Genomic DNA, 24,848 nt, shown 5'->3' with positions numbered 1-24,848 from the left:
GCCCAGTCCCCACTGGCCAAGGCTCCCGGCAGTGGGCAGAGCCCATGTCCCTAATGGGGGTGGGGTGCTGTTGAACCAGGGAGGAGTCTGGGGATCATGCAGACTAAACAGCTCCTGTAATTCCCTGGGAGAGGTGTGCAAAACCATGGCTTTCACATTGGAGACCCAGACCTCAGAGACCGTTGGAAAGTAGTGATTAATTGCCTGCCTGAGGCAGGGTGTCCCCCACCCACAAGAATTTGTCAGGTTTAAAAATGTCCACCAGTTTGCTTGTCAGCATTGTGTTGGCAAAGACATCTCTAGTGAAGTTTTATTCTCAAGGCCAATACAGCCAATGGACAAGTATGGGTGTGCCAACTCAATGAACCACATCCCAAGTCAAGAAGGCCAAATTTGAATAACGCCCAGGCCTACACTTAACGAGGCAACTTTCACCTGGATGTATGGAGGGTGTGGAAGGCAAAAAAGGCTCCATAGGACCCCCTTTCATTCAAAAGGACTATGCATTTATGTGGGTTATGAGAGTCTATGGGGACCTTCGCCACATTCTGCAGAGGAGCCCCATCATTTTACTTTATGAAACTAGGCAACGGTAGCACAGAGATGGAGAGCTACTAAATATGAAAAAACAAATAGAGTCCACTCTTAAAACCAAAGAACAGTGCTACCCTTCTACCCTTACTACAAAAAGACTAAACCCAAGAGAAATCCTCAGTTTCTTGCATGGGAAAACAGCCTATGTTTTTAAAATAACCCTCACCCACCAAAAGGTCCCTTGGTGGCATGCTTCATCATCGGCTCTTCCCGCCCCTCTGCGGGATGGGGCGTGCTACGACCTACAGAGACGTGGGAGCACTTACTAGTGAAGTGAACTATAAGTGTTTGATGTGAGGGTCGAAGGGTCAGTGAATAAGTGAGTTAAAAAATACCAGGCTTTGTGGAAAACTAAACTTTAATACTCCCTATAGCCGGTATTAATAAAATGGGGGAAAAGGAGGAAAAAGTGCTTTAATGGGCAATTTCCTGACGGGTCTTCATGTTTCGAAGCCTACCCCTAAGATTCTCTTCAGGACCAACTATGATGATCCCTTGAGCCACTCTAACTATTCCCTAGTGAGATAAGCCTGATCAATCTCAATGGCTAATATGCATGTAATTCGACATGCATTCATCAAAGTACCTACTTGGTGTACTCCTTAAAAATTATATTTAGGTCACCTAATTAGGGCCCCATGAGCTTCAACATGGGAGGGGAAGAGCGCTTGTAGTCAAACATTCGTCAAAGCTGCTTGCTCTCCCAAAGAAACACTGCCTCCCAGAGCTACTAAATATGACACAAACTCCTTGTCATAAGTGTGGGGGGTTGCTGTGATAATTCTTGGCAATTGTCTCCATGAGGAATTGAGGCGAGAAGATGAAAGACCATGTGTGTGCAACTTTCCCCTATACTCATCCACAATTGTTCATGCTTCCTGCTCTCCATATGCCATTCTCTCGTTATTTACAGTTTCCATTGTGTAGCCAGCTCTGCTGTAGTGTTTAGCATACATTTGAGACTCCCCGGTTTGGTGCACACAGTCCACAGTCTCGTTCCTGCACACATCTTGAATGCGGTCAGGAAGCCTCAGCGATAACTGTTGTTTTATTTTGCCATGGGAGCCCTCTATCTTTATTCCTCACATCATGTTCCATACTAGCCACAACCCTGATGGAACAATGAGTAATGCCAGGATCTGGTCCCCTCTCTTGGTGGTGTGTCTCCTCCAGCCACATCTCATTGAATATTAAACTGCCACCAACCCTATGAGCTGGTAATTTTCTTTACATCTTTCTGCTCACATGTACACAAGAGTAGCAGGGGAAATGGGGAGCTGCAAAATAGGAAACTCTGGCTCCCTGGCACACTGATCCCTTGAATGACCAGAAAACAATCCCTGGTCTTCTTCTGGCACCTGATTCTCCGCCAGAAGCTCTCCTCCAGTTGTTTTGCCACTCACGTTTCTCATGGCTCCTGATGGTCATGTTGCAGCTATCCTATCAATGGTCTGATTATCTCTACACTTGACATAACGCTCATTCTAACAAAAAGGTGTTTATTCTCAACATTATATTTACATCTGTGACATCATGGTATCCGCATGTGGCTAATAAAATCCCTGATTGCATGCAACAGGGGCAACCTAACAGCACCCGGAACCTTGGGCAATACTATGGAAATGTGTAACAATGGTTCCAAGGAGAACAAAACGATTTAGATTCCAAACAGTTATTCACAATGTTTCTATCAATTGTGGATAGCCAAAAGCACTGAAAAGGGTTGTCTGATTTTCTCAATCCTATACATCACTCTGTAACAAACTTCTCTGCTGTGGTTCGTCATTGGTTGACGGCTGCCGTACAACGTAGTGCCACACGTAATACCCCCTCTTGTGGGTTGCAGAGACTCAGCGTGTCATGCAGGGAGCAGGGAGAACGGAGCGCGAAGAATGGGGCACAAAGGCAATCAGCCGGGAGGCTGCAACAAAGCACTCTCGCCATTTCAACTCGAGGGAGAGTGCAAAAACGCGCATATTGAGGGCCCGGAAAGTTGGTGCCAGCAAATTAAAGGATACGAGTGTGCCCCTGAGGGAACTCCAGGAGGGGGGGAGGGGCTGGAAAGCCCTGGCGTTATCAAAAAAAGAAAGCCTCAAGCAGGGGCCAATTAAGCCAGCAGAAACACGGCAAGCTGAATATACCACACCACAGCAGAGGTAAGTGCTTTGGGGGTTCTTGGGAAAGTCCCCTTTTTAAATTAAGGTCCCATTTCCACCAGTAAAAGAAGAACTGTCTTGGACTGTGCGAGTGGAATGCAAGTGGAGGCAAGTGGAGGCAGTAATTGGCACTGCCAATCACTAGAGGATAAATACAATCGAGTGTGGCAAGGAGACAGACTTTTGTAAGGCTGGACATACTTTGATTTTGTATCTGCCCCTCATACTACCATCTTCTCAGTACTCGTTTCAGTCGTTATGAGATAAAACACGCGTTATTGAAGGAGCCCCGCTAAGATGGCACCTAAAAATCTCAAAATAAGTAAAGTAAGAAAAGTCCCCCCGACTTCTAATGCTGCAGTAAGCAAATCTATCAGTTCCACAGTGTCAAATATGGAAGGCCTGAAGGAGAACATTAAGAGTGTACAAAAAAAAAAACAAGGAAGAAATTGACACTGGATATATTACAAGCAAGTATGAATGGAGGGGGCATTGTGACCAAATCAATAAAAGACTTTGTGGGGAAACATTTTAATAGGAAACCAACACCCCTAAAAAGTCAAGACTTTGAGAAGGAACCAATATGGATTCACAAAGTAAATGAACGCAGTGCCCAAAGTATAGAAGATTCACTGATTAATCAAAGTATCCTAAGCCAAATAACCATCAATTTGGAACCAAGACTTTCCTTGTCACCAAGGTTATTTTCCGTGACTGGTATTGTTGATAAATATTATGAGGAGAGTATCTTAAAAGAGTTGGAAGGCCAAAATTATGCTACAAACCTGGTTATAAGATATAATGCAGAAAAAAGCTTGGGTCAAGGGGAGAATCAGGGCTCCAAGTTCATAGAAGAACTGGCCCGCAGTAGCACGTTGAGCTTGGATATATCGGCAACACCCTCGCCCTCAATGCTGGATATAATGTTAATGCTGCAAAAAATGCTGCAAGGCTGCTAGAGGTTACATTATCAAATAATAAAATACTTAAGGCCCAAGAAATCTGCTTAAAACAAGCTGTGTGTGAATTAGAAGGCATCAGGAGTCAAATGCCATCTGTGGTTAGACCAGTACCTGATACTTCTTCTCTCGGTGATGCAGGGGAATTAGAGTCAATGAATAATTGCCGGGACGTGTATATTTCTAGGTGCCAGATAATAAAAGGGTAACGAGGAAACTGGAGACTCACTCAACTACGAGACAAGGGTAAAAAGGAGGGATAAGGGTCCAACAAAAAAACACCCATGTTGTAGAAAGAGAGGAGAAAAGGTTGGGAACATGGGTAAACTTGCAGGAGGAGAAGGTTTACCCCACAAATTCAGGGACGGGGGGAGCTCAAAAACTCCAAACATAAAGAAGTACATGAGGGAAAAGAAAAATGGGGGTCTATAGGTAATTGACTCGAATGATAAAAAGTGGATATACTTCGAACCCTTGGAAGCTGAGAAGGGAAGGAAAAAGCTAAGAAAATTGGTTGAAGAGTGTGTTCAGAATCATAAACTTGCTAGTAAACCAAGATTTGGATATTCATCTGGGGGATTATGACACAGAACTGCAAAAACAGTAAATACGTTAACCACTTCTTGTAAATGGGTGTTGTTTATTGAGGTAACCCTAGAGTGTTCTGACAGCTTAAATGACTGGATGATTGTGGTGAACACCTACATACAATGGGGTTCCCAAGAGGAGTATGAAAGAGAAATGGGAATATTTAAAGATAATATGAACACCTTGAGTGATAAGTATGGAAATTAGTTATTGATTATTATGGGTGATTTTAACCATAAACTAAACCCTAAAAAATTAGACCCTTGCTTTAAGGAAATTTTAAAAGCTTATGAGATAACGCCAGCACACTTTCCCATTTGCGACATGAGTAGACAAAATGAAGCCTTAGGGGAATTCCTAGGGTCAAAGGGGCTAATTAGCTTAAACGGTGGAACAGGTATTGACCGTTCAGCTAACCAGACGTTCAGAAGAGGTAACCAACACTGTCCCATAGATTACGTGTTTGCACATGCCTGGAACTTTGCTAGGGTAAAAAAGTTTAAGGTAATCCAGCACAAAGAAAGTGACCCTCACAAACTGTTTTGCGAATTAGGGAGCAGGCCCACAAGATTCTGTGAAAGAGTCCTTCCCCAATCGGTGGCATACCCAAAACGCCTGACTACAAAATTAACAGACTCATATCTAGCAAAACTAGCTAAATTTCAACAAAATGTACCCTTGGAGGTAGCAAATGATCAGTCGATTTCATGGTTTGAGGAAAAAATCTATCAGGTCATACAATGCCTCAGGGCTGACCTAAAGAGGAATGGAAAGGGTATTAAAGATTTGCAAGCCCTATATAGAAAGCAAATAAGCTGGTTTGACTCAGTGTGTAGGGAAAAAAAAGGTTAATAAGAAGAAAAGAAAGACATCTATGTCTAAGGTATGATCAGGAGGGCTTTACCAACTTAACTAAATTAAGGAAAGAATATAAAATATTAGTGAGGTCTAAGAAGAGGAGATTTATAGTAAAATGCTGGGATAACCTATTGGAAACAATAGAAACAAAAAATATCAAAGGTTTCTGGAAGTTGATTCAAGACGCCTCGGGCGGCCACCGGAAATCTTGAGTTGTGTAGTTGATGAGGCGTCTTGGGAGGAGTACTTAGGCCAATTATATAAGGCTAGCAATGCACCAGTAACAAGCTAGGGAAGAGCCCCTAAGGGATGGGAGGCAAAAGAGTTAATACCTTCATTCTCGGTAGAAAAAGTGAAGGATATCATAAGGAAGCTAAACTTAACATGAGCTGCAGGGCCAGATACTTTACCTGCGGTAATAATTAAAACAGAGTTAAACTTGATGGGCACAATTTTTTTCGGAGATGTTTCCTGTGGTGCTAGATTTAGGTATTATCGTGGAGGGGTGCGGTGATTAGGCCTCTGGACAAAAAAGTGGACAGGAAGGACCCAAAAACCTACAGATTCATTAATCTGTTAGATATTGGGGTGAAAGTATTCACTAAAATAATCCTAGGAAAATTGAAGGATTGGGTAGAGATACACTCGATTGTACCAGTGGAACAAGGAGGGTTTAAGGAGGGGCACTTGACCACTGATCATTGCTTTGCGTTATGGGCATTAGCTCAGAAGTCACTAGAACAGCAAGGTAGACTTCACTGCTGTTTTGTCGACTTTCGGGCGTCGTTTGATCTAGTGGACTAGGTGTATCTCTGAGAGTCGCTAAAAAGTTATAACATTCCCGAAGAACTCCGAGTAATAATTCAGGAGTTGCATAGTCAGAACTGGGCTCAGGTCATCAAAGATACTATGGGAGGCTTGACAATGTAGATTACGATTAATAATGGCCTAAAACAGGGCTGCGTATTAATCCCACTTCTTTTCGCAATCTTTCTTGCTGACCTACCTTCCTTTTTAATGACGGAGAGAAGTGCAAGCCCAAAGGTAAATGGGAAGCATGTGTCCTGTCTACTAGACACAGACGACTTAGTAATTCTCAACCAAACAGAATTGGGTCTCCAAAGGAAGCTAAATGCGTTTGATGCATATTGTGCATCAAAACACCTCACAGTGAACATGGATAAAACAAAAATATTGTGCTTTGGGAAGAGAGATCACAAATGGAATTGGTTTTTGGGGCAAACGAAACTAGAAGTTGTCAACGAATACACCTACAGGGAATATGGTTTGACAAGGCATTAAAATGGAGCATGCACTTAGAGGCCCAAAAAGCCAAAGCCTTAGCCTCGGTCTGCTGGCTGAAAACATTCAACAGTAATTATGGCGCCATGTCCCATAGACCCTTGCTAAAGGCCTTCAATGCAATGATCCCTCCACAATTGCAGAATGGGGCAGACATCTTATGTCTAGGAGGGAAAAGTACCTGGGACAGTGAGGAAGGGAAATGCCTAAAAGAATTGATGTCATTGCCTAGCTCATCAATGATTCAGGCTATTAGGCTAGAGCTAGACTTGATATCATGGAATGTCCAAGTCCAAGTGAGTCTACTTAGATTTAGGAAACGACTGGGGGCAGGAGAAGATGGGAAAGTGTCATGCTGTGTATGAAGGAAATTCAGCAGAGTGAACTAAAGTGGGCGAAAGTAATAAGAAACAAACTCTACTCCATCTGTGACAATCTGAAGGTGAAGATCGACCCCCAGTCCTTCACTATTGAAGAACCAAAAAGTGTACTCAAATCCCTAGGGAAGGAAGAGTCTAGACTAATGGATATGGAGTTTTTGAGAGAAAAAGAGTCCGTGCAATTCATGATAACAAGCTAGAGGAACGAAAATTGGTATCCTTACCTAGACATCTGGAATTACTAAGAGTGAGAGTAGGTATTAATCCCGCTCGAGCCAATGATAAAATAAAAAGAATACTGATGGACCCTGACGGTAGATGTACTAGCGGGATGGGCATGGAATGTAATTGTTCACACATTCTAATGGATTGCCAAAATTGCTAGAGCAACGAAAATTGTTCCTATGCCCTGTTTTCTTAAAATATGGTATTGGGTCACGGACGCAAGCAATTGAGGGGCATCTTACCGAGGAGTGCGTTGGAAAACGCACAAAGCACATTCCCGTATCGCCGGCTATCGCCGTATTTCATCACCTTTTTATCGCGCAATTATCAATGCGCATCAGGCAGGCGAATAGAAATCCGGCGATAGTCGGCGATATGGCACATTAGCACATGAAAACAAATGTTGTTTTCATGCGCTAATGTGGGCCTTGATATTATGGGGGGGTGGATTCAGCTTTATGATCCACAGGCGTTGGGAGACCTGCGATATATGAGTTTATCGCAGGTCTTTTCCTCCCATCGCCTTCCTTGGTAATAGGGTGTTCCCACCTCCAACCCCATTTATCATGTGGTTGGACGTGGGAACGCCCACTTTGCATGTCATTAGCGATGTTTATTGCCGACATGCAAAGTGGGCTTGGGGCAGGCTTTAAAATGCCCTTGTGAATAGGGCTCTGGCAGTATTGCCGCTTTCTCGGCACAATTCGCCGAGAAAGCGGCGATACTTGCCCTTGGTAATATGCCCCTGAGCTCCTTATGGACATGCAGTATCTTGATATTGCAATAGCCGTGGCAAAATGTATCCAGGCTGTTAAAAGGTTATTTATGGATTAGGGAATGGAGGAGTTGACCGTGCATTGATAAAAATGAAATTTTAAACTGCGTAATTTTAAATGTTTGAAATAGAAATGTAAAATGCTTGGATCATATACGTATTTTAAATTGCGTTCATAAATTAGGTATGAAATCGTCTTAAAATTAAGGCTGATGTTAGGAAAATAGGTTATTATGATAGAAGGAGATCATGAACTTGTAATAATTGTTCGCTTTTTATTTAAGGATGGCTCTTTTATAATTTTAAACGAATGTTGTGTTTTATTGTGTTTTATGCTGTTTAAAGACCTATGGTCTAAATAAACATACTTTTTTGATTGATACATCACTCCGACTGAGAGGATTCCAACCAGACACTGACTCTGGCGCTTACAGGTGGTCATCTGTACCCCTGTTCACACGGGCCCTACTTTTTACAGGCCTTTTGTTGAATGTTCGCATTACATTAATAATTATCAGGACTAATATATGCTCTCCCTCAATTAAACTACCTATGTCCTTATGATAACCCATTCAATTATTTGGGTCAAAAGTAAAACCCCATCAATGCTTCTGATAATTGGAAAAGATGATTAGTCCACATCATTGAGAGTTGCATTAGTGCATTTCCTACTGATTACTGAGATGTTCCAATGTTGTTTGTTTTCCCTCACTCGCCATTGTGTACCGTTTGATAGTCACTGTGTGATCACTTGAGCACAAATACACCTTTTGAAGCATCATAAATATAACACACTTGAATGCAACTATTAAGTGTTTTTTATTGTTTTGTTCATTACTACTGATTGATCCCTTTTCAGTCCTTTTCGCTAACCACTATTGATTGATTACTCTGAAAAACCTTTGTAACAATACCGTGTTGTTCTCCTTGGAACCAATGTTACACATTTACATACTAAAAACAATGGCATGATGCTGGTATTTCTTTTACATATTCTGGCCATCCTTGGCATGTTAGTGCCCACACTTGGCACAATACTGGCTTTGGCATCCCTCGCCTGGTGGTTCCAACATCTGTGATCATGGTAGTAATTCTTGTCATATTACGGGTATCCATGGACATGCAGTACCAGTTGCACGCAAGTTAAGCTTGTTGATGGTATGACACACTCCAGGCTAAGCAAGTATTTGTAACAAATTCCATGTATTCATTAAGTCAAGCAATCAGTCATCATCCATTCATTGCTCACTCACCCACCCATCCCTTCATCCTTGCTTTAAATCACCTACCAATTCAACCATGCTCTCTCTAACGATTCTTCATATCATTGACAGACACGCATTCACCTACTTCCCCATCTACACAGCCATTCACACAAACTTGACATGAAGATACCATTGCTTCTTACATGTGTTTTGGTCTGGAAGTCAGACACTCGACTGATACCTTGAAATTAAAATATATGTATATTGGAATTGGTGGAATAAGAGGCCAGGAAACTTCACACTTTCTCAGTAGTTGGACACAAGTCTTTTACTTTGAATTCCCTGTCATAAATAATAATAATAATAATAATAAAACCATTTATAAAGCGCCTGGTTACCCAAAAACAGTGTGTCCCCGCGCTGAATACTGCAAAGTAACTTAGAGGACGAAACAGGGGTGGATCAGAAGGGAACAGAAACGGAACAAAGGTTATGCCCGGGGAAAGAGAAAAGTTTTAAGTTTTCTCCTGAACATATTCTCAGAGGGACGAGCGGAAGTTCGTTCCAGCATTTGGCAGCTAGAAATCTGAACGAGCGTCCGCCCATCCTGGCTCTGGTGATTTTAGGAAGTTTAAACCTCATCGTGCCGGCAGATCTCAGGTCTCTAATGGGGCGATGTATCGTAAGAAGGTTTTGAAGATAAGCCGGGCCTTTGCCCTGAGCGATACGATGGGCGAAGCAGAGGGACTTAAATTTAATACACTCTTTTACAGGTAGCCAGTGAAGTTTGAACAGAGCGGATTTCCCTGATGCTCTGCGGGGTAGTTTAAGTACAAGGCGAGCTGCGGCATTCTGAGCGCACTGGAGTTGGTGTAATCCTTTTTGGTTCAAACCTAAAAGCAGGGCATTACCGTAGTCAAGGTGGGGGGTTACCAGGGCATGAACTATAGTCTTTCTAGAGTCGATGGGTAGGAGGTCTAGGACCTTCCGGAGAGCCTTCAGTATACTGAAGCACCTGGCTGTTACTTTGTTAACATGGGCTTTATAGGAGAGATCAGAGTCCAGGGTTATGCCCAAATTACGCACCGACTCCACATGACAAGGGGGACTTCCCAGTTCCATAGGCCACCACATATGCGACCATGCTGAAGCTGATTTCCCTACTACTAGCAACTCGGTTTTATCGCCATTAAGGCGTAGACAGTTGCAGTTCATCCAGGCTGCTACCGATGAAAGGCAGTTCGAGAAGTTGGTGGCGTCTTCTCTATGGTTGGGCGTGAGCTTAAGCAGCAATTGTGTGTCATCGGCGTAACTGACAATGCCCACCCCAAAAGTCTCAACTATACGGGCCAGGGGTGCCATATAGACATTAAACAAAGTAGGGCTCAGACTCGAGCCCTGCGGAACCCCATGGCTTACGTTTCTTCGAGAAGATTTAAAGGGGGGGCAGTGCATCTGGAAGCTCCTGTTGGTCAAGAAGGACTCTATCCAGGCTAGGGCCCGGCCCTTCACTCCCATGTCAGACAGCCGGGACAGCAGCGTTGAGTGCAGCACGGTGTCAAAAGCTGCACTAAGATCTAATAAAACCAACGCTGCTGTCTCTCCATCATCCTCTATGCTCCTTAGGCCCTCGGTGGAAAAGAGTAGGGCTGATTCTGTGGAGTGTCCTGCTCTGAAGCCCGATTGAGTGGGATGCAAGAGGGAGTGTTCCTCCAAGTAACTCATGAGCTGCTTATTCACCACCTTTTCCACGATCTTAGCGCAGAAGGGGAGGAGGGAGATGGGGCGCAGGTTCTGGAACTGAGAGATGTGGATGTTGGGTTTCTTTTTAAGGGGGATTACCTGAGCAGTTTTCCACGCATCCAATACCTGACATTCTTGGAAGGAGAGCGTCACAATAAGACTAATCTGATCTATTATTGTGGTCTCCAAAACTCCTTTAAAGCGAGCCGGGGGACAGACATCGCTGGGTGAGCCAGATTGAATGCTGTTGGCAATGCTTACTAAATCTTGCCTCTCAGGTGTGACAAAACAGGAGAGACGGGGAGTCGCCGTGTGGATGTTTTTAGCTTCTGCATGTTTAAACGGGTGGATCTCATCCATCGTAAAGGTGGCGTGGATCTTATCAATCTTGCCTATAAAAAAGTCTGCAATAGAGTCGCACAGTTCTTTCGAGTAGGTATCTTGGGCGTCCAGCCTGGTAGGGACAGTAAGCTCTCTATAGATAGTAAAAAGTTCTCTGGTGGGGTTGTTAGCTGAGTCAATTCTGTTTTTGAGGTGGCAGCTTTTTTCTACTCTCAACAATTTCTTATATTTGTTAAGTTCTCTTTTGTAGTGGAGTTTATCCTCAGTATTGTACTGTATTCTCCACCTCCGCTCTAAGTTTTTACATCTGGTTCTGGCGTGTTTGAGTGTTTCCGAGAACCAGGGGGCGGTTTTCGATTGCCTAACAGGGGGCTTGGATGTCCACGGAGCTATCTCGTCGAGTGCAGTGGTCACCCATATTTCATACTTATTCCAAGCTTCCTCCAAAGAGTTGCTTTGGGGAGGGGGATTTTTTTGAAGTGCACATCTAAAACTTCTTGGTTAAAATTCTTCCATTTTCTCCGTTTCAAGAGAGGGGGTTTTAAAAGTTTATTTTCTAGAAAGGTTTTTTCTACTGTGAATGGGATGATAAAATGATCTGACCAAATTATTCTAACAGGAGTAGAGACATTAATGCCCTCCCAGTTAGCAAAAATGGGGTCCAGGAGATGGCCATGTTGATGAGATGGGGCAGTGGATTTAAGGTTGAGGCCCAGAGATGTTAATGCAGCAGCCACATCCTGTGCCTCCCTGCACTCCGTGTCATCAAAATGGAGATTTAGATCGCCTAAAGTAATGAATTTTTTGTATCGAAGAGCCGGTTGGGTAATGTACTCTAGAAGCTGGTTGCCAAACTGTCCCGCCGCCCCAGGCGGCCGGTACACCAACAGCCCATGAATGACATTTCTCGGCCCTATTTTAATAGTGAATAAGCCACTTTCGCTATTGGGTAATGTAGCCTTCACTAAGGTGCACTCTAGCTCAGATTTATAAATGAGGGCTAACCCCCCCCTCTTTGTTTATGTCTGTCTAGACGAAGTAAACAGTACCCGGGAGGAGTTGCCTCAAGCGCTTCGGGAGACGAGTCTTCGTCCATCCACGTCTCGGTGAGAAAAAGCACATCAGGGCTCTTAGTAACTAATAGATCGTGTATTTCAAGTTTATGTTTTTTCAACGACCTACAATTTAATAATATCATATTAGCTTTAGGTATATCGTGTATAATCTTCCTAGGAGGTGGGAGGTTCTGCTTACATGTGCCGCATACCAGGGGTAGTAAGTCAGCTTGAAAAGAGTGGGCACAGCTAGTTGTCACACTTGGGCGCAGTAGCAATAACTCCTGTTGAGGATAGGGTAGATTGAGCCTACGTGGTACCAGCCTGTCAGATGGACTCGCCCCGCGCCCCGGTCTGCCGCGGACAGGCGCAGATGGGCTGGACTCTGGCTTGACTCCGGCGCGAACACGGCGCGCCCGCTGAACGCGTCCGCTGCGCGGAGCCATAGCCGTTTGTTTTTATACTGGTGACTCAGTCCCCAAGGGAGGGAAGCCCTACCCAAGATGGTTGCCGCTGTCACTCCGCCCGAGTCCCAGGTAGACCAGCCCTGATATCGGCTGGACACTCTGGGGGGAGGCAGCGCTGAATTTAGTAAGTGCAAATTGTTTTTTAAAAGACACAATTGAAATGATGCCTTCACCCTAAAATCGGTGAGGCAACAAGCGTCACGCTAAATCGGCGCGCTGGTGCTGGGGGGAGAGGACACACAGGGCAAGTGCTCACAAGTAATAAAAATCCGGTAACAGGACAAACGAGTAACCGCCCGGCTCAAGCCTCAGGCGTTAAGTGCAGTATTCTCGCGAATAGGGCGATCTACTTGTTTTTATACTGGTGACTCAGTCCCCAAGGGAGGGAAGCCCTACCCAAGATGGCCGCTGCTGTCACTCCGCCCGAGTCCCAGGTAGACCAGCCCTAATATCGGCCGGACACTCTGGGGGGAGGCAGCGCTGAATTTAGTAAGTGCAAATTGTTTTTTAAAAGACACAATTAAAATGATGCCTTCACCCTAAAATCGGTGGGGCAACAAGCGTCGCGCTAAATCGGCGCATTGGTGCTGGGGGGAGAGGACACACAGGGCAAGTGCTCACAAGTAATAAAAATCCGGTAACAGGACAAACGAGTAACCGCCCGGCTCAAGCCTCAGGCGTTAAGTGCAGTATTCTCGCGAATAGGGCGATCTACTTGTTTTTATACTGGTGACTCAGTCCCCAAGGAAGGGAAACCCTACCCAAGATGGCCGCCGCTGTCACTCCGCCCGAGTCCCAGGTAGACCAGCCCTAATATCGGCCGGACACTCTGGGGGGAGGCAGCGCTGAATTTAGTAAGTGCAAATTGTTTTTTAAAAGACACAATTGAAATGATGCCTTCATCCTAAAATCGGTGAGGCAACAAGCGTCGCGCTAAATCGGCACGCTGGTGCTGGGGGGCAGAGGACACATAGGGCAAGTGCTCACAAGTAATAAAAATCCGGTAACAGGACAAACGAGTAACCGCCCGGCTCAAGCCTCAGGCATTAAGTGCAGTATTCATGGCTAAATCACTCTTAAGAAACATAATACATGCTGCTATAATTGTCTTTTGACCCCTTGATGAAAGAAGGAACCACCTATACAAGTCTTTGTCTTCCTTTAATGTTTAAACTTACCCCTTTTGAACTGCTAGAACAGGACAATTGCTGGCTCCAGATAACAGTTCGTACTAGCAACTATTATGTTTTGTGAAAAGTCAAATATCACAGAACAGCATCTTCACCAGTCAGATAGGTCAGTGTGAAGCGCCGCAAAACTGAGGGGCTTATTTAGAGTTTGGCAAATGTCCTTCTGCCCTTCTTAGAGTATATAGGCATACATATTTAGAGTGGATCCCAATGTACACTTTCTAACTAGGGAGGGTAAGATACTTGCCAATATTTGGTAGATGTCTCACATCTGCCAAACTCTAAATAACCCCCTATCCTGTAGCACAGATTGTGTGAATACCATTCTGAGGCTGTACTGTGCAGCAGTGCAATGTAGTAGTATGAAGCACAGAGTGCATGCAGCACACACTGTATGCTTTGTAGTTCATCACTGTACGCTTTGTAATGCAGCTTAGGCAAGTGCAGATGTTTTACTGTGCCGATCAGGCTACATCACAGTACAAAGATTACTTGTGAACTATTGGTTTTCCTTCCAACAAACAGCATATTTATGGATAGTTTCCAGAAAGGTTTCCATATCAGGAGCACAAACGTGAGGAAAACGCTTTCACAAGAAAGAGAATGATTTTTTTATCCAATAAAAATATAGGGGCTCATCACGATGTCAGGAAGAAACTTTCTGCCCAACACGTTTCAGATTTGGGAACCAACCGACTCGCAGTTGGCAGTTCTGCACGACCGATTACAATGCGATCGAACAGTGTTCGGTCGGAGTCCCAACGTTTTCTATGGGAGGTCGTGTTCTGACTGAAAACCGGCCTTAACATGGGCTCCTATGGGGAAATGGGGTGTGTGCAGAAAACCCTGCACCCTGACACAGACACCCCATTGTGTCTGTCACACAGTGCAGGGTTTTACAAGGGGTCCCTTAGGTACCCCCTCGGGCCCCAACAGGAGACCGCAGGATGAAGGGGGCCCTGCTAGAGGCCCCTAAAGTCACTTTCCGACAGCCTTTTCCTGTTGGACAGGCCGACTCTGAAAGGCTGTTGTAAATCGACTTTGTAATCGGCTGGTCGGAAACAATGTCTCTAGAGGTGCACAACGCGGTTCTGCCAGACAGGGATACTCCGAGAGCCAATCAAAACTGATTCGGAACGACTTCAGGGTTTACTTTTGACCGCAAACATCGTAAACGGTCGGAATGTAAACCAACTGAGTCGATCAGAAGTGTTCAGACGCGGTCTAGGAAATTTCCACTGTCAGGCGGAGACTTTGCCCCCAACATTGTAATCGGCTCCACAGTTTTACTGAAGTTTTCAAAAGAAGCAAGTTTCATACCCCTACCTCAACATATGAACAAAACAGAACTGCATCGTTTAGCATGTCTTGCAACCTTGCTGAATATAATTTATCAGAACCAAAAGAGATGTCAGGATTATATTCTTGGGGGGGGCACACTAATGGAAGGGCGCTGTATGAAAGGGCTAAAGGGGTCAGAGAAGGGAACACCTCAGGGAACTACACTGGCTCCTGATACACAAACATGCTCAATTTAGACTCTCACACACATTCAAGGAACTACACAACTCTGGCCCCAACTACCTGAACAGTCGCATCTCCTTCCACCAACCACCCAGGCACCTCCCCTCTGCAGGACTTCTACTTGCATTGCACATTTATTTATTTTGAAATATCTCATACATACACAGAACCAGATCAGGAGGACGAGTGTTGGCTTAAATTGCTCATAACGTGTTAAACAACGTCTCACTCCTCATCAGAGCCTCCTCTTCTTGAATTCTACAAGAAGCTGAATACTTGATTTTCGATTAACCAACCTACCATAGGCGGGGTAGGCATACACCTGCTCAGTGCCTGAATAAACCTTGCAGGTGATAGTGCCTTTACAAATACACAAAAAATAACACCTGCATCTGCATAAACCATCCAAGAAAGACAGGACTTTGGGAATATCAGCCATAGGCTTGGGCACGCTTCATAATTAATTAGCCATTCTTATTATAAGCCGCGGCCCGTGGAGGGAGTTCGGTGGGGCAGGGAGGCGGTGCGGGGGAGGGGCAGGGTGAACAGTGGTAAACAACAGAATATGGATAATTGAAGGTAAGTAAACAATTTAATAAATAAAACGAATTTCGTAGCGCACCATGCATCGCAAAATGTGATGCAGCGCGCTACGAAATTCGTTTTATTTTTTACATTGTTTACTTACCTGCAATTGTCCATATTCCGTGTTTACCACTGTCCACCTTGCCCCCCCCTGTCCCCCCCCTGTTCCCCCCCCCCCCGCCTCCCTGCCCCACCAAACTCCCTCCACGGGCCGCGGTTGCTTTATTAGGCGATAAAGATTGTTTGTTCTTAAGGTAGTGATTAATAATAATAATACTTGGTACTCGCAGATGCTATCACGTGTAAACCAATAAAGAACGTATTATCTGACTCTTTTTTCAGACTGGAACCTTTCGTGTCATTTCTGAGGAGGAACAGGCTCTTCGCACCAAGTTGGAAAGACTAACCACAAAGGATCATGGTCCGGTCTTTGGAAAATGTGAGAAACTCCCTCCACACACTGTTCAAAAGGTAAAACAAAGCCTTAAACCTAGTACCTTGAATGGTGTTCATTTAGTTTATTGCAGGTGGACTCAATCCTAACGTTTTACTGACAAGTATGCAAATTCATGGAAAATATTGTAACCACCTGCGGGGCGGGCAGAGCATTTGAAGCCATTAGATTCTATTATGCATGCTTTCACAATTGTAGCTTCCAGACAAGAAAGAATGATTGTTGTAAGTGCTGATTCTCAAGGACTATATGAAGACAAGGAACTAGGAAACACGAAAACAACTTTGCGGAAAGGAGCACAAAAGTACCCAGATAATTCCCAAATCTATTAACACTTCCAAAGTCCCTACGTTTCAGTTAGTGCGAGCATTTCTGGTATTGTGAATTTTATGTGAATGTCCTACTTCTATGTTACTAACCATTGGGTTCAGGTTCACTACAGTATTTCTCTTTCTATAGTCTGGTCAGTTGTGTTTGTGCTGGTAAGCCAGCTCAACTGCTGGAATGCAGCGCGGGCCATCCGTGCACCCGGAGCAGTAGCAAATTAATTGGGGTGGCACATTTTTGTTTCATTTGATTTACTGTAAGCAATGCATAGCTGCTGTGCAACTTCTAAACCATCCAATTTTGACAAGATGTTAATATTCTGACCTATGATGCGGTAAACGTATGTTGGCGTGCATCAAGCGTGTCCTCCATTAGCCTGACTTTAATATTAACTGATGGTCATTTCTTATTGTTGTGTGCACGACCAGTTTAAAATGCAAAATAAACAACGAAATCAAAAGGATGCATTCTAATTAAAATATTACAAGGCTATTTTTGTGCCACTAGCAACATGCCCACCAGCCACTATTATCATGTACCTAACTGAAAATGACTCTTGCACTATCCTGTGGTATAAGAGCCTACTTAAAACCACTGACATTTCCACAGGGCAGGAAGAATTCGTGGGGGATGCATTTTTAGCCTGAAGGTGCCCAATATGAGCTACAATTTGTTTTATGTCGTCCCATTCTTTACGTCATTAAAAAGATGCATTGATGCTAATATTAGGGAAACTCATAGCAGAAAAAGAAAGGCAGAAATCATTCAGTTAGGCACCGGCTATATTCAGTTGACCGCTGATTCTGAATTTATTAAATACATGATCGATAACAAGGGCAAAAACATGGCTGTACTCCAGACACCTTCCATGTGGGACCACTGCAGTTATACATCTCCATATTGCAGGGACATGTATGGTTCTTGTGACGACCTTTCACATGATAAATGTGTAACACAGAGAACATTTGCAACCTTGTTATACCCGTGTTTCATTAGCATTACCAAAATCTGTTCCCATCCCTTGAATGTAATCATTTGCAAAACGACCTCCATATCACAAAACTACTTCCCGCCTTACAGCTTTAAGGTTCTTTCATTAGCTTGATTTTATCACTATAATCCAACAACCATGTCTCCTTCTTTTAAGGAGTATTGGCTACATTTATTGGCTACCTTTATGTAGCCAATTTAGCCTCAAATCCTTTCTGGCAGACCAGGAATTATCGCAATTTTGTGACAGCCCAACCCATAACAAGGGGGAGATTTTAGACCTCATCATAGCTAAGAGAAACATCATATCGCTAGAATCCATCTCCCCATGTGACTGGACTGATCATTACAATATCCTCTTCTCCATCAACAGCGAGGTAACGCCAAAAGGAAACCAACCTACAAAATCTAAACAATGGAAAAGGAATATAAGGAATATCGATGCTACTGCCCTGATGTCCCAATGCAATTCCGCCCTGAAACCATCAGCAGATATGGCCGACGTCCAAGATCTCACGGATTTCTACAACGCCACTATGCTTGAAATTCTGGACACCAGAGCGCCCCTTCAAGAAAAAAATTTCTCCACCAAAATCTCCAAACCATGGTTCAATGAGAATCTTAACTCAGACCGACGCAAATTAAGGCTAGCTGAGCGAGCATGGAAAGCAACACCTTCCCCTGATCATCTACACCAACTTAGGGCACTGAGAAACACGTACAACAGAAAAATCATAAAAGCTAAAGCAGACTTCTTCAAAACTCAGCTGAACCAAGCCATAAACCGTCCTAAAAAGTTATTTGAAATCGTAAAACAACAATCGCACAACTCTGCAAATGTAGTGGAGCTCAACAACCCGGCTACCCCCAACTGCGACGAGCTGGCCAAATTCTTCCTAGAAAAGACTAGAACCATAGAAAACGACATTCAATCCAAGAAAGAACCACAACTATCTACTGACCAAGAAAAAATTCTCTACTCACAGATCAAAGACCTTTTCTACCTGCCGACCGGAGTACCAAAGAACAATGCCAACTGGCACTCATTCTCGCCCATCACTGAACAAGAAATCTATAGCACCCTGCTAGCAATCAACCCTACCAACCATTTCTCCGATCCCTTACCCCCATCTGTATTCAAAATGGTAAAGTCCTCCATTCTACCTCTATGGGCAAAAATTGTCAACGACTCTCTTAGGCAAGGGTCCATACCGGACTGTCTGAAAATAGGGCAGGTCACACCCATACTAAAGAAAGCCAACTCCCTCCCCACAGACCTCAACAACTATCGACCTATATCCAGCATCCCCACGCTGGCAAAGTTAATAGAAAAATGTGTACAAATTCAACTCTGCCACCACATCGAGAATTTTAACCTCCTAGATAATCACCAATCCGGTTTCCGTCAAGGTCACAGTACTGAATCAGCCCTCACACACATAATGGATGACATCCTAAAAATGCTGGATTACAATGAATCATGCCTATTGATACTTCTCGACCTATCCTCCGCCTTCGACGCGGTTAAACACGACAATCTACTATCTATACTGGAACGAAGGATGGGCCTAACCGGTCCAGTTTTACAATGGTTTACCTCCTTCCTAAGCAACAGAACCTAAAGAATCAAGCTGAAGCAATCATTCTCTCAACCTTCCTTGGTCACACTAGGTGTCCCACAGGGATCAGCTTTATCACCTATCCTCTTTAATCTTCTCATGGAACCCCTTGCTAATGCACTTAGCTCTGTAAACATTTTGTATCATCTACACGCGGACGACACTCAACTTTATTTGAAAATTTCCTCACCAGAGGACTTCATTTCCCTCAACGCCATTCTTCATAATACCCAAAGTTGGCTCAATGGCAACCACTTCATGCTTCACACCAAAAAAACTGAGTTCCTCCTCATCTCCCCTCCCAATCATGCACCCAACTTAGACTCATGGCTGAAGCATCTTACTTCCTTTGATTGTGCCCCTCACATCATTGACTCCGCAAAATCCCTGGGAATCACCATCGACAAACATTTAAATATGCAGGAACAAATCTACAATACCACCAAAGGAGCCAACTTTCAGCTGAGCATCTTAAGGAAACTTAAACCCTCCTCCCACAGTCTGATCTAAAAATGGCGGTCCAAGCCCTAGTACTACCAAGACTGGACTACGGAAGCACCACTCTCTGCGGTCTTCCTAAATACAAACTAGCACCGCTCAGAGCTTCACTTAATGCGGCGGCCAGGCTGGTATCCGGAATAAAAAGAAATAACCACATCACCCCGGCCCTTAAGGCTCTGAACTGGCTACCATACGAGTCGAGGATACAACTAAAGATCGCCTGCATGACACACAAAGCCTTACACAGCAACACTCCCACCTATTTAGCACAAAAGCTAGAACGGTCGGGAGGTGGCAGACAATTGCGAAGCGCAAGCTCACTTCTCCTATAACCTCAATCCTTCCACAAAAAGAGAACTGGATGCAGAGCTTTCTCTGGTATCGCACCGAAGATCTGGAACAACCTTCCCCCAGACTTACGCAGAATCCCTTCCTTTACCACCTTCAAAAAGGAAACGAAAATGTTTCTCATGAACAAATTGTCATCCTAAACCTATAACTCCTAGAAGCCTACCTGCCTTTGCTTGTATTCAAACAGCAATGTCTACCTCACCTATATTGTATTATATGCGATCCCCGATTGTCTGTATAACTTTTGATAATTATTTCCTGTAAAGCCCCCTGACAACCCCATAGACTCTGTCTACACTCTGCCTCTGCTTTTAATCAAACAACAATGTCTACCTCACTTGTATTGTAATATATGCGATTCACGACTGTAAGTATAACTTGTGATAATCAGGTACTGTAAAGCGCTCTGATACCCCCGTGGGTCATGTCCGCGCTATATAAAACTTTATAAATAAATAAAAATAAATAAATGTAGCATTCTCTAAGGACAATAGTCTGTCTTTTCATCGTAAAACGGCTTCTTGGCTCAAAACATGAATCACTGATCTGCTTTAGGCAATCCATAGTGTTTAATAAAATATTTATTACCAACAGACCTTGTAAGTCATCCATCTTAGAACTGTCATGTGCCTTGTTGCTAAATAAGTAAATAAAGTAAACATCACATTCACTTACGCTGCTCATATGTCTAATATCTGCCAGCAGCAGTAAGGAGTTAACTCACAAATCCTTCCACCATTCATGCAGCTCATTCACAACACATTATGGAAGTAAAGGATTAGAAATGGGGGTCTCTAGTTAGCAATGGTTTGCACCTTTGTCCAAGGAGGGACCTTGCTTCTAGTCAGGGTGAGGTAGTTATGCCCTGAGGCAACCATATGTCACCCCCTGGGTAGCGTGGCACGAGCAGTCAGGCTTATCTCCGAGGCAGTGTGTAAAGCATTTGATCACACATACATTAACAAAGTGAAAACACTACAAATGGACACCCCACCAGTTTAGAAAAATAGGAATTTTTTATCTAAACAAAGCAAGGCCAAACGACAAAAATCCACCATACATATGTTCAAGATATCATCAAAAATACGTTATTCACAAATATAAAGCTTGCAGCAACAAATAGCTCCACCTGGAGCTATTATGACATTGTGACAGATGAAAAGCCCAACGTGCGGCACCGACCGTGCCTTGCGCAGGCCGGAAACGGAGTTGCATGGACCGCCAAGTATAGTACCTTGGCAAACGATGAAAACAAAGAAGGTGCACAATATCGGGGACGTGATGCATCGCTGGCACCAGACCGCGTAGGTTTTCTCCGACCATAGGGCACGTGAGGCATTGGTTCTTTACGACCACAGGGACGGTGAGGCATCGGTTCCTTACTGCAATGCAGGGGAGTTGAGGCGTCGGTTCTTTACTGTTGTCTGGGAGGTGAGGCAACAGTTCCTTATTGTTGCCGGGAGGTGACATCGCAGTGGTGTAAGGGCGTCGGTTCCTTAGGACGGTACAGAGTTGATGTATTCTGGAGGTCACCCACATCAGGTATCGGCTCCGCGATAATGAAGCACTGGCGTCGGTGAGGTCAGGGCTGCGTTGTGATAATTAGCAATTTGTATGCAAATTCTATTCCAGGCCACGAAGTTTCAACTACTCAGAAGGTCTACAGTTCACTTGCGCTATTTAAAAATAGGAAATCTCATCATCAACTCGATACTAAGATCATTAGGCTAAAAGCGCTGCCCTAGAAGAGCGACACAAATAGGCTCAGGCTTTGGTTATCGTCTAGAATAAGATTCACGATCTATTTGAACTCGTCTGACCATTGGAGTCATCCCTTTCATATAACTTTGAATAATCAGTTTTCTGCTTGATACAAGAGGTCAACTATTGTATTACTGTTCAGTCCTGAAGATGGTCTCATCAATGAAAAAGTAGAGAGCCAAACGTCGACCTAAGCTTTTTCTTCCATTATTTTGTATTTATTTTAACAGAGAAGAAAAGTGTTTACAATTGTCACAGTGAAGGCGCTTTGGATCTGTATTGTCACCTTCTTGTTACATTGTTTATATACTTTTTAGTACCCTTCTTGAAAATACATAAAGTGAATATTTTTTCGATATACACCCGTTTCTGTTCTAATTCTTAATCTTTATGTTGTCCTACATGACAATTAATGTTGATCATTGTGACTATTGGCTCAATGTATGAAGTAATCAAGTTATGATACTAATTATTGCAATTTACTAATGAGAAGAGGCCATTATTTACTTAGGTCTAAAATTCAATTTTATAAATAATCCGAACAGATTGTTAATCAAATCCCTTGAAGGTACATTTACTCTATCGTCTCACTTTGGCCCGAGCCCTCAAGGGTAGATTGGGTTGCCCATTTCTGTATAATCCTTTCTAAAAGTGGCATTTTCAATTCCACAGTTTAAAAACCATCTTTACTATAAGATGTGTTATTAAATTCTGAGTTCATAGAACCTAAACTCCAACTTTTCATCTAGTCCCCATGGGAAGTTATACTTGCAACGTGTTACAAAGCCTCTCCCATGCTATCCTATGGGACAGATAGCTTTTCAATAGTGAAAAACAAAATACACAGTCCTACCTTTAACATACACTGCACCCTGCCCAGGGGGGTACCTTGGCCCTACCTTAGGGACTTACTTGTAAGAAAAGGGAAGGTTAGGGCCTGGCAAGTGGGTGCACTTGCCAGGTCGACACAGCAGTTTAAACTGCAGACAGACACTGCAGTGACAGGTCTGAGAACCCTTTGAAGGGCTGGTGGTGTAAGTGGCACAATCAGTAGTGCTGCAGGCTAACTAGCAGCACTGGATGTACAGGCCCTGGGCACATACAGTGCACTATACTAGGGTCTTAGCAGTAAATCAAAAAATCCATGAACACAATGTATACAGTGGAGAAGTGTGGCTCAGGGGTTAGAGGCGGCAGACCCGGAAGCTGAGATCGGTCCTGGACCAGGGTTCAATTCCCCGCCTCGGCAGGTCTTGGGCTAAAAATTCCACAGACTCGATAATTCTCGCCCCGGTGCCTCCTCGACTCACGGGTTCACACTCTGCGACTCTGGGCAATAGCTTGCTTAATCTCCACAACGGCCCCTCGCGGCGGGATGCCTGACTTTCACCATGTGGACACCCTGCCGGGGTTTCTCACAGGGGAATACCAGGACGGGTTCCCTAAGCAAGCGCCAGGATGCCCTTTGGGTGACAGGTTTGCGCTATATAAGTACACCTACATTTACATTTACATACAGGGAGCACTTGCACTTTGGCACCGACCAGCAGTGGCAAAGTGCCCAAAGCATCTAGAGTAGCAAAAACGAAATTCAGCACACAGCAAAAATACAGGCGGCAGAGGCCGAAAACATAGGGGAAACCACACCAAGGATGCCAGTTCAAACAGAAAGGAACAATTCCTGGGGTGTTTTCCTTAGATCTAATTTGGATTGCCTGTCCCCATGACACAAGCGGAGCCAGATATTTTGCCTAAGCGAGGAACAACCCTTGCTTAGATTTCCTGTGTTAGTGAGAGATATAGCACGTGTTAGTGAGAGATATAGCCTTAATTATACTGTGGCAGTTGAGACATTTTGCCACAATAATGCTTTGAAAGTTTGGGGTTCTCTCTGATTAGGTGACAGTTAGGGTATAGTCTGGCCCTGATTATGTAGTGAGACTTTACCAAACTCTTCCTGATTGCTCCAGGATGTGGGAAGTATTTCTGTGACTGAATTATGAGAAGTGAGGAGTCTATTCTGGATTATATTGCCGGAGGTGTGGTGATCCATCCTTGATTCCACCATGATAGTACAGCAAGCTCTCACCTTTGTCACTGTAGGAAGAAAAACTCTTGCTCATGAATACAATTGGGGAGAATAACCCAATTCTGCCTTAAACTGCAAAGTGGGAGTGTGGGCGTCTACCCCACGTGATGAAGCACAGTAAGTAAAGGGATCCTCAAGCAATGTGCAATAGAATCATTTGAATGAGAGTAAGGAGCACGGTTTGAGGGGCAGAGGCCAATGATTACAGCAGCTCACAGCGTGGATCATAAACGAAATTTAAACAAAATGCGTGGGGTAGCACAAGTGACATCATCCTCCTTTTCATACCAATAACTTCCTAGGTATGACCTGTAGTCCCACACTTAGCATGCTCCTATTTGGTTCTGCGTGGTATGTAGGTCTGGGAATGAAAACCAGACAAAGAAAACAAAGCTTATAGAGCCCATTGCCTTCAAGACCCCTAAAGTCTATAAAAGGTGCAATGGCAAATACTACAGGGTAGGGAAGGGGTAGCTGTTGCTATCCCAGGATATTCTAAGTAGCGACCATACCATACATTATTTGAGAATTCGCAGAACTCACTGCTGAAGCCTGTAATTAAATACTGTTGGAAAGATCACAAATATTTGATTGGATATTTTTATTGTGCTCAAGCTTTGTGGTAGCTGTGCCATGAAGAACTCTATTTCTCTTTAAATCCATGTGACTCATCAGAGTCAGATTACAATGAAAATCTTGACAGAAAACTGGCATACTAAATTTAATTTTCTAGCAAAAGACAAGCATGACATTTCTAAAATTATATTTCCTTTTCTGATAATCTAAAATACAATTAATGATTTCCTCC

At 43.8% G+C, this 24,848-nt stretch overlaps 1 protein-coding gene across 1 annotated transcript in view; it reads left to right on the top strand.

The window, feature by feature from the left end:
• Positions 1-24,848, top strand: part of RLBP1 (retinaldehyde binding protein 1) — a 229,136-nt gene that overhangs the window by 41,520 nt on the left and 162,768 nt on the right. The window contains exon 3 of the mRNA XM_078684097.1: positions 16,291-16,419. Within this exon, the coding sequence (XP_078540223.1) occupies positions 16,291-16,419 (129 nt within the window). The remainder of the gene's footprint in view (positions 1-16,290; positions 16,420-24,848) is intronic.

Source organism: Lissotriton helveticus, chromosome 3_1, assembly GCF_964261635.1.
Source record: "Lissotriton helveticus chromosome 3_1, aLisHel1.1, whole genome shotgun sequence".
Taxonomy (NCBI): Eukaryota; Metazoa; Chordata; class Amphibia; order Caudata; family Salamandridae; genus Lissotriton; species Lissotriton helveticus.
The sequence above is the reverse complement of the archived record's forward strand: the minus strand, read 5'-3'. Positions and strand labels throughout refer to the sequence as shown.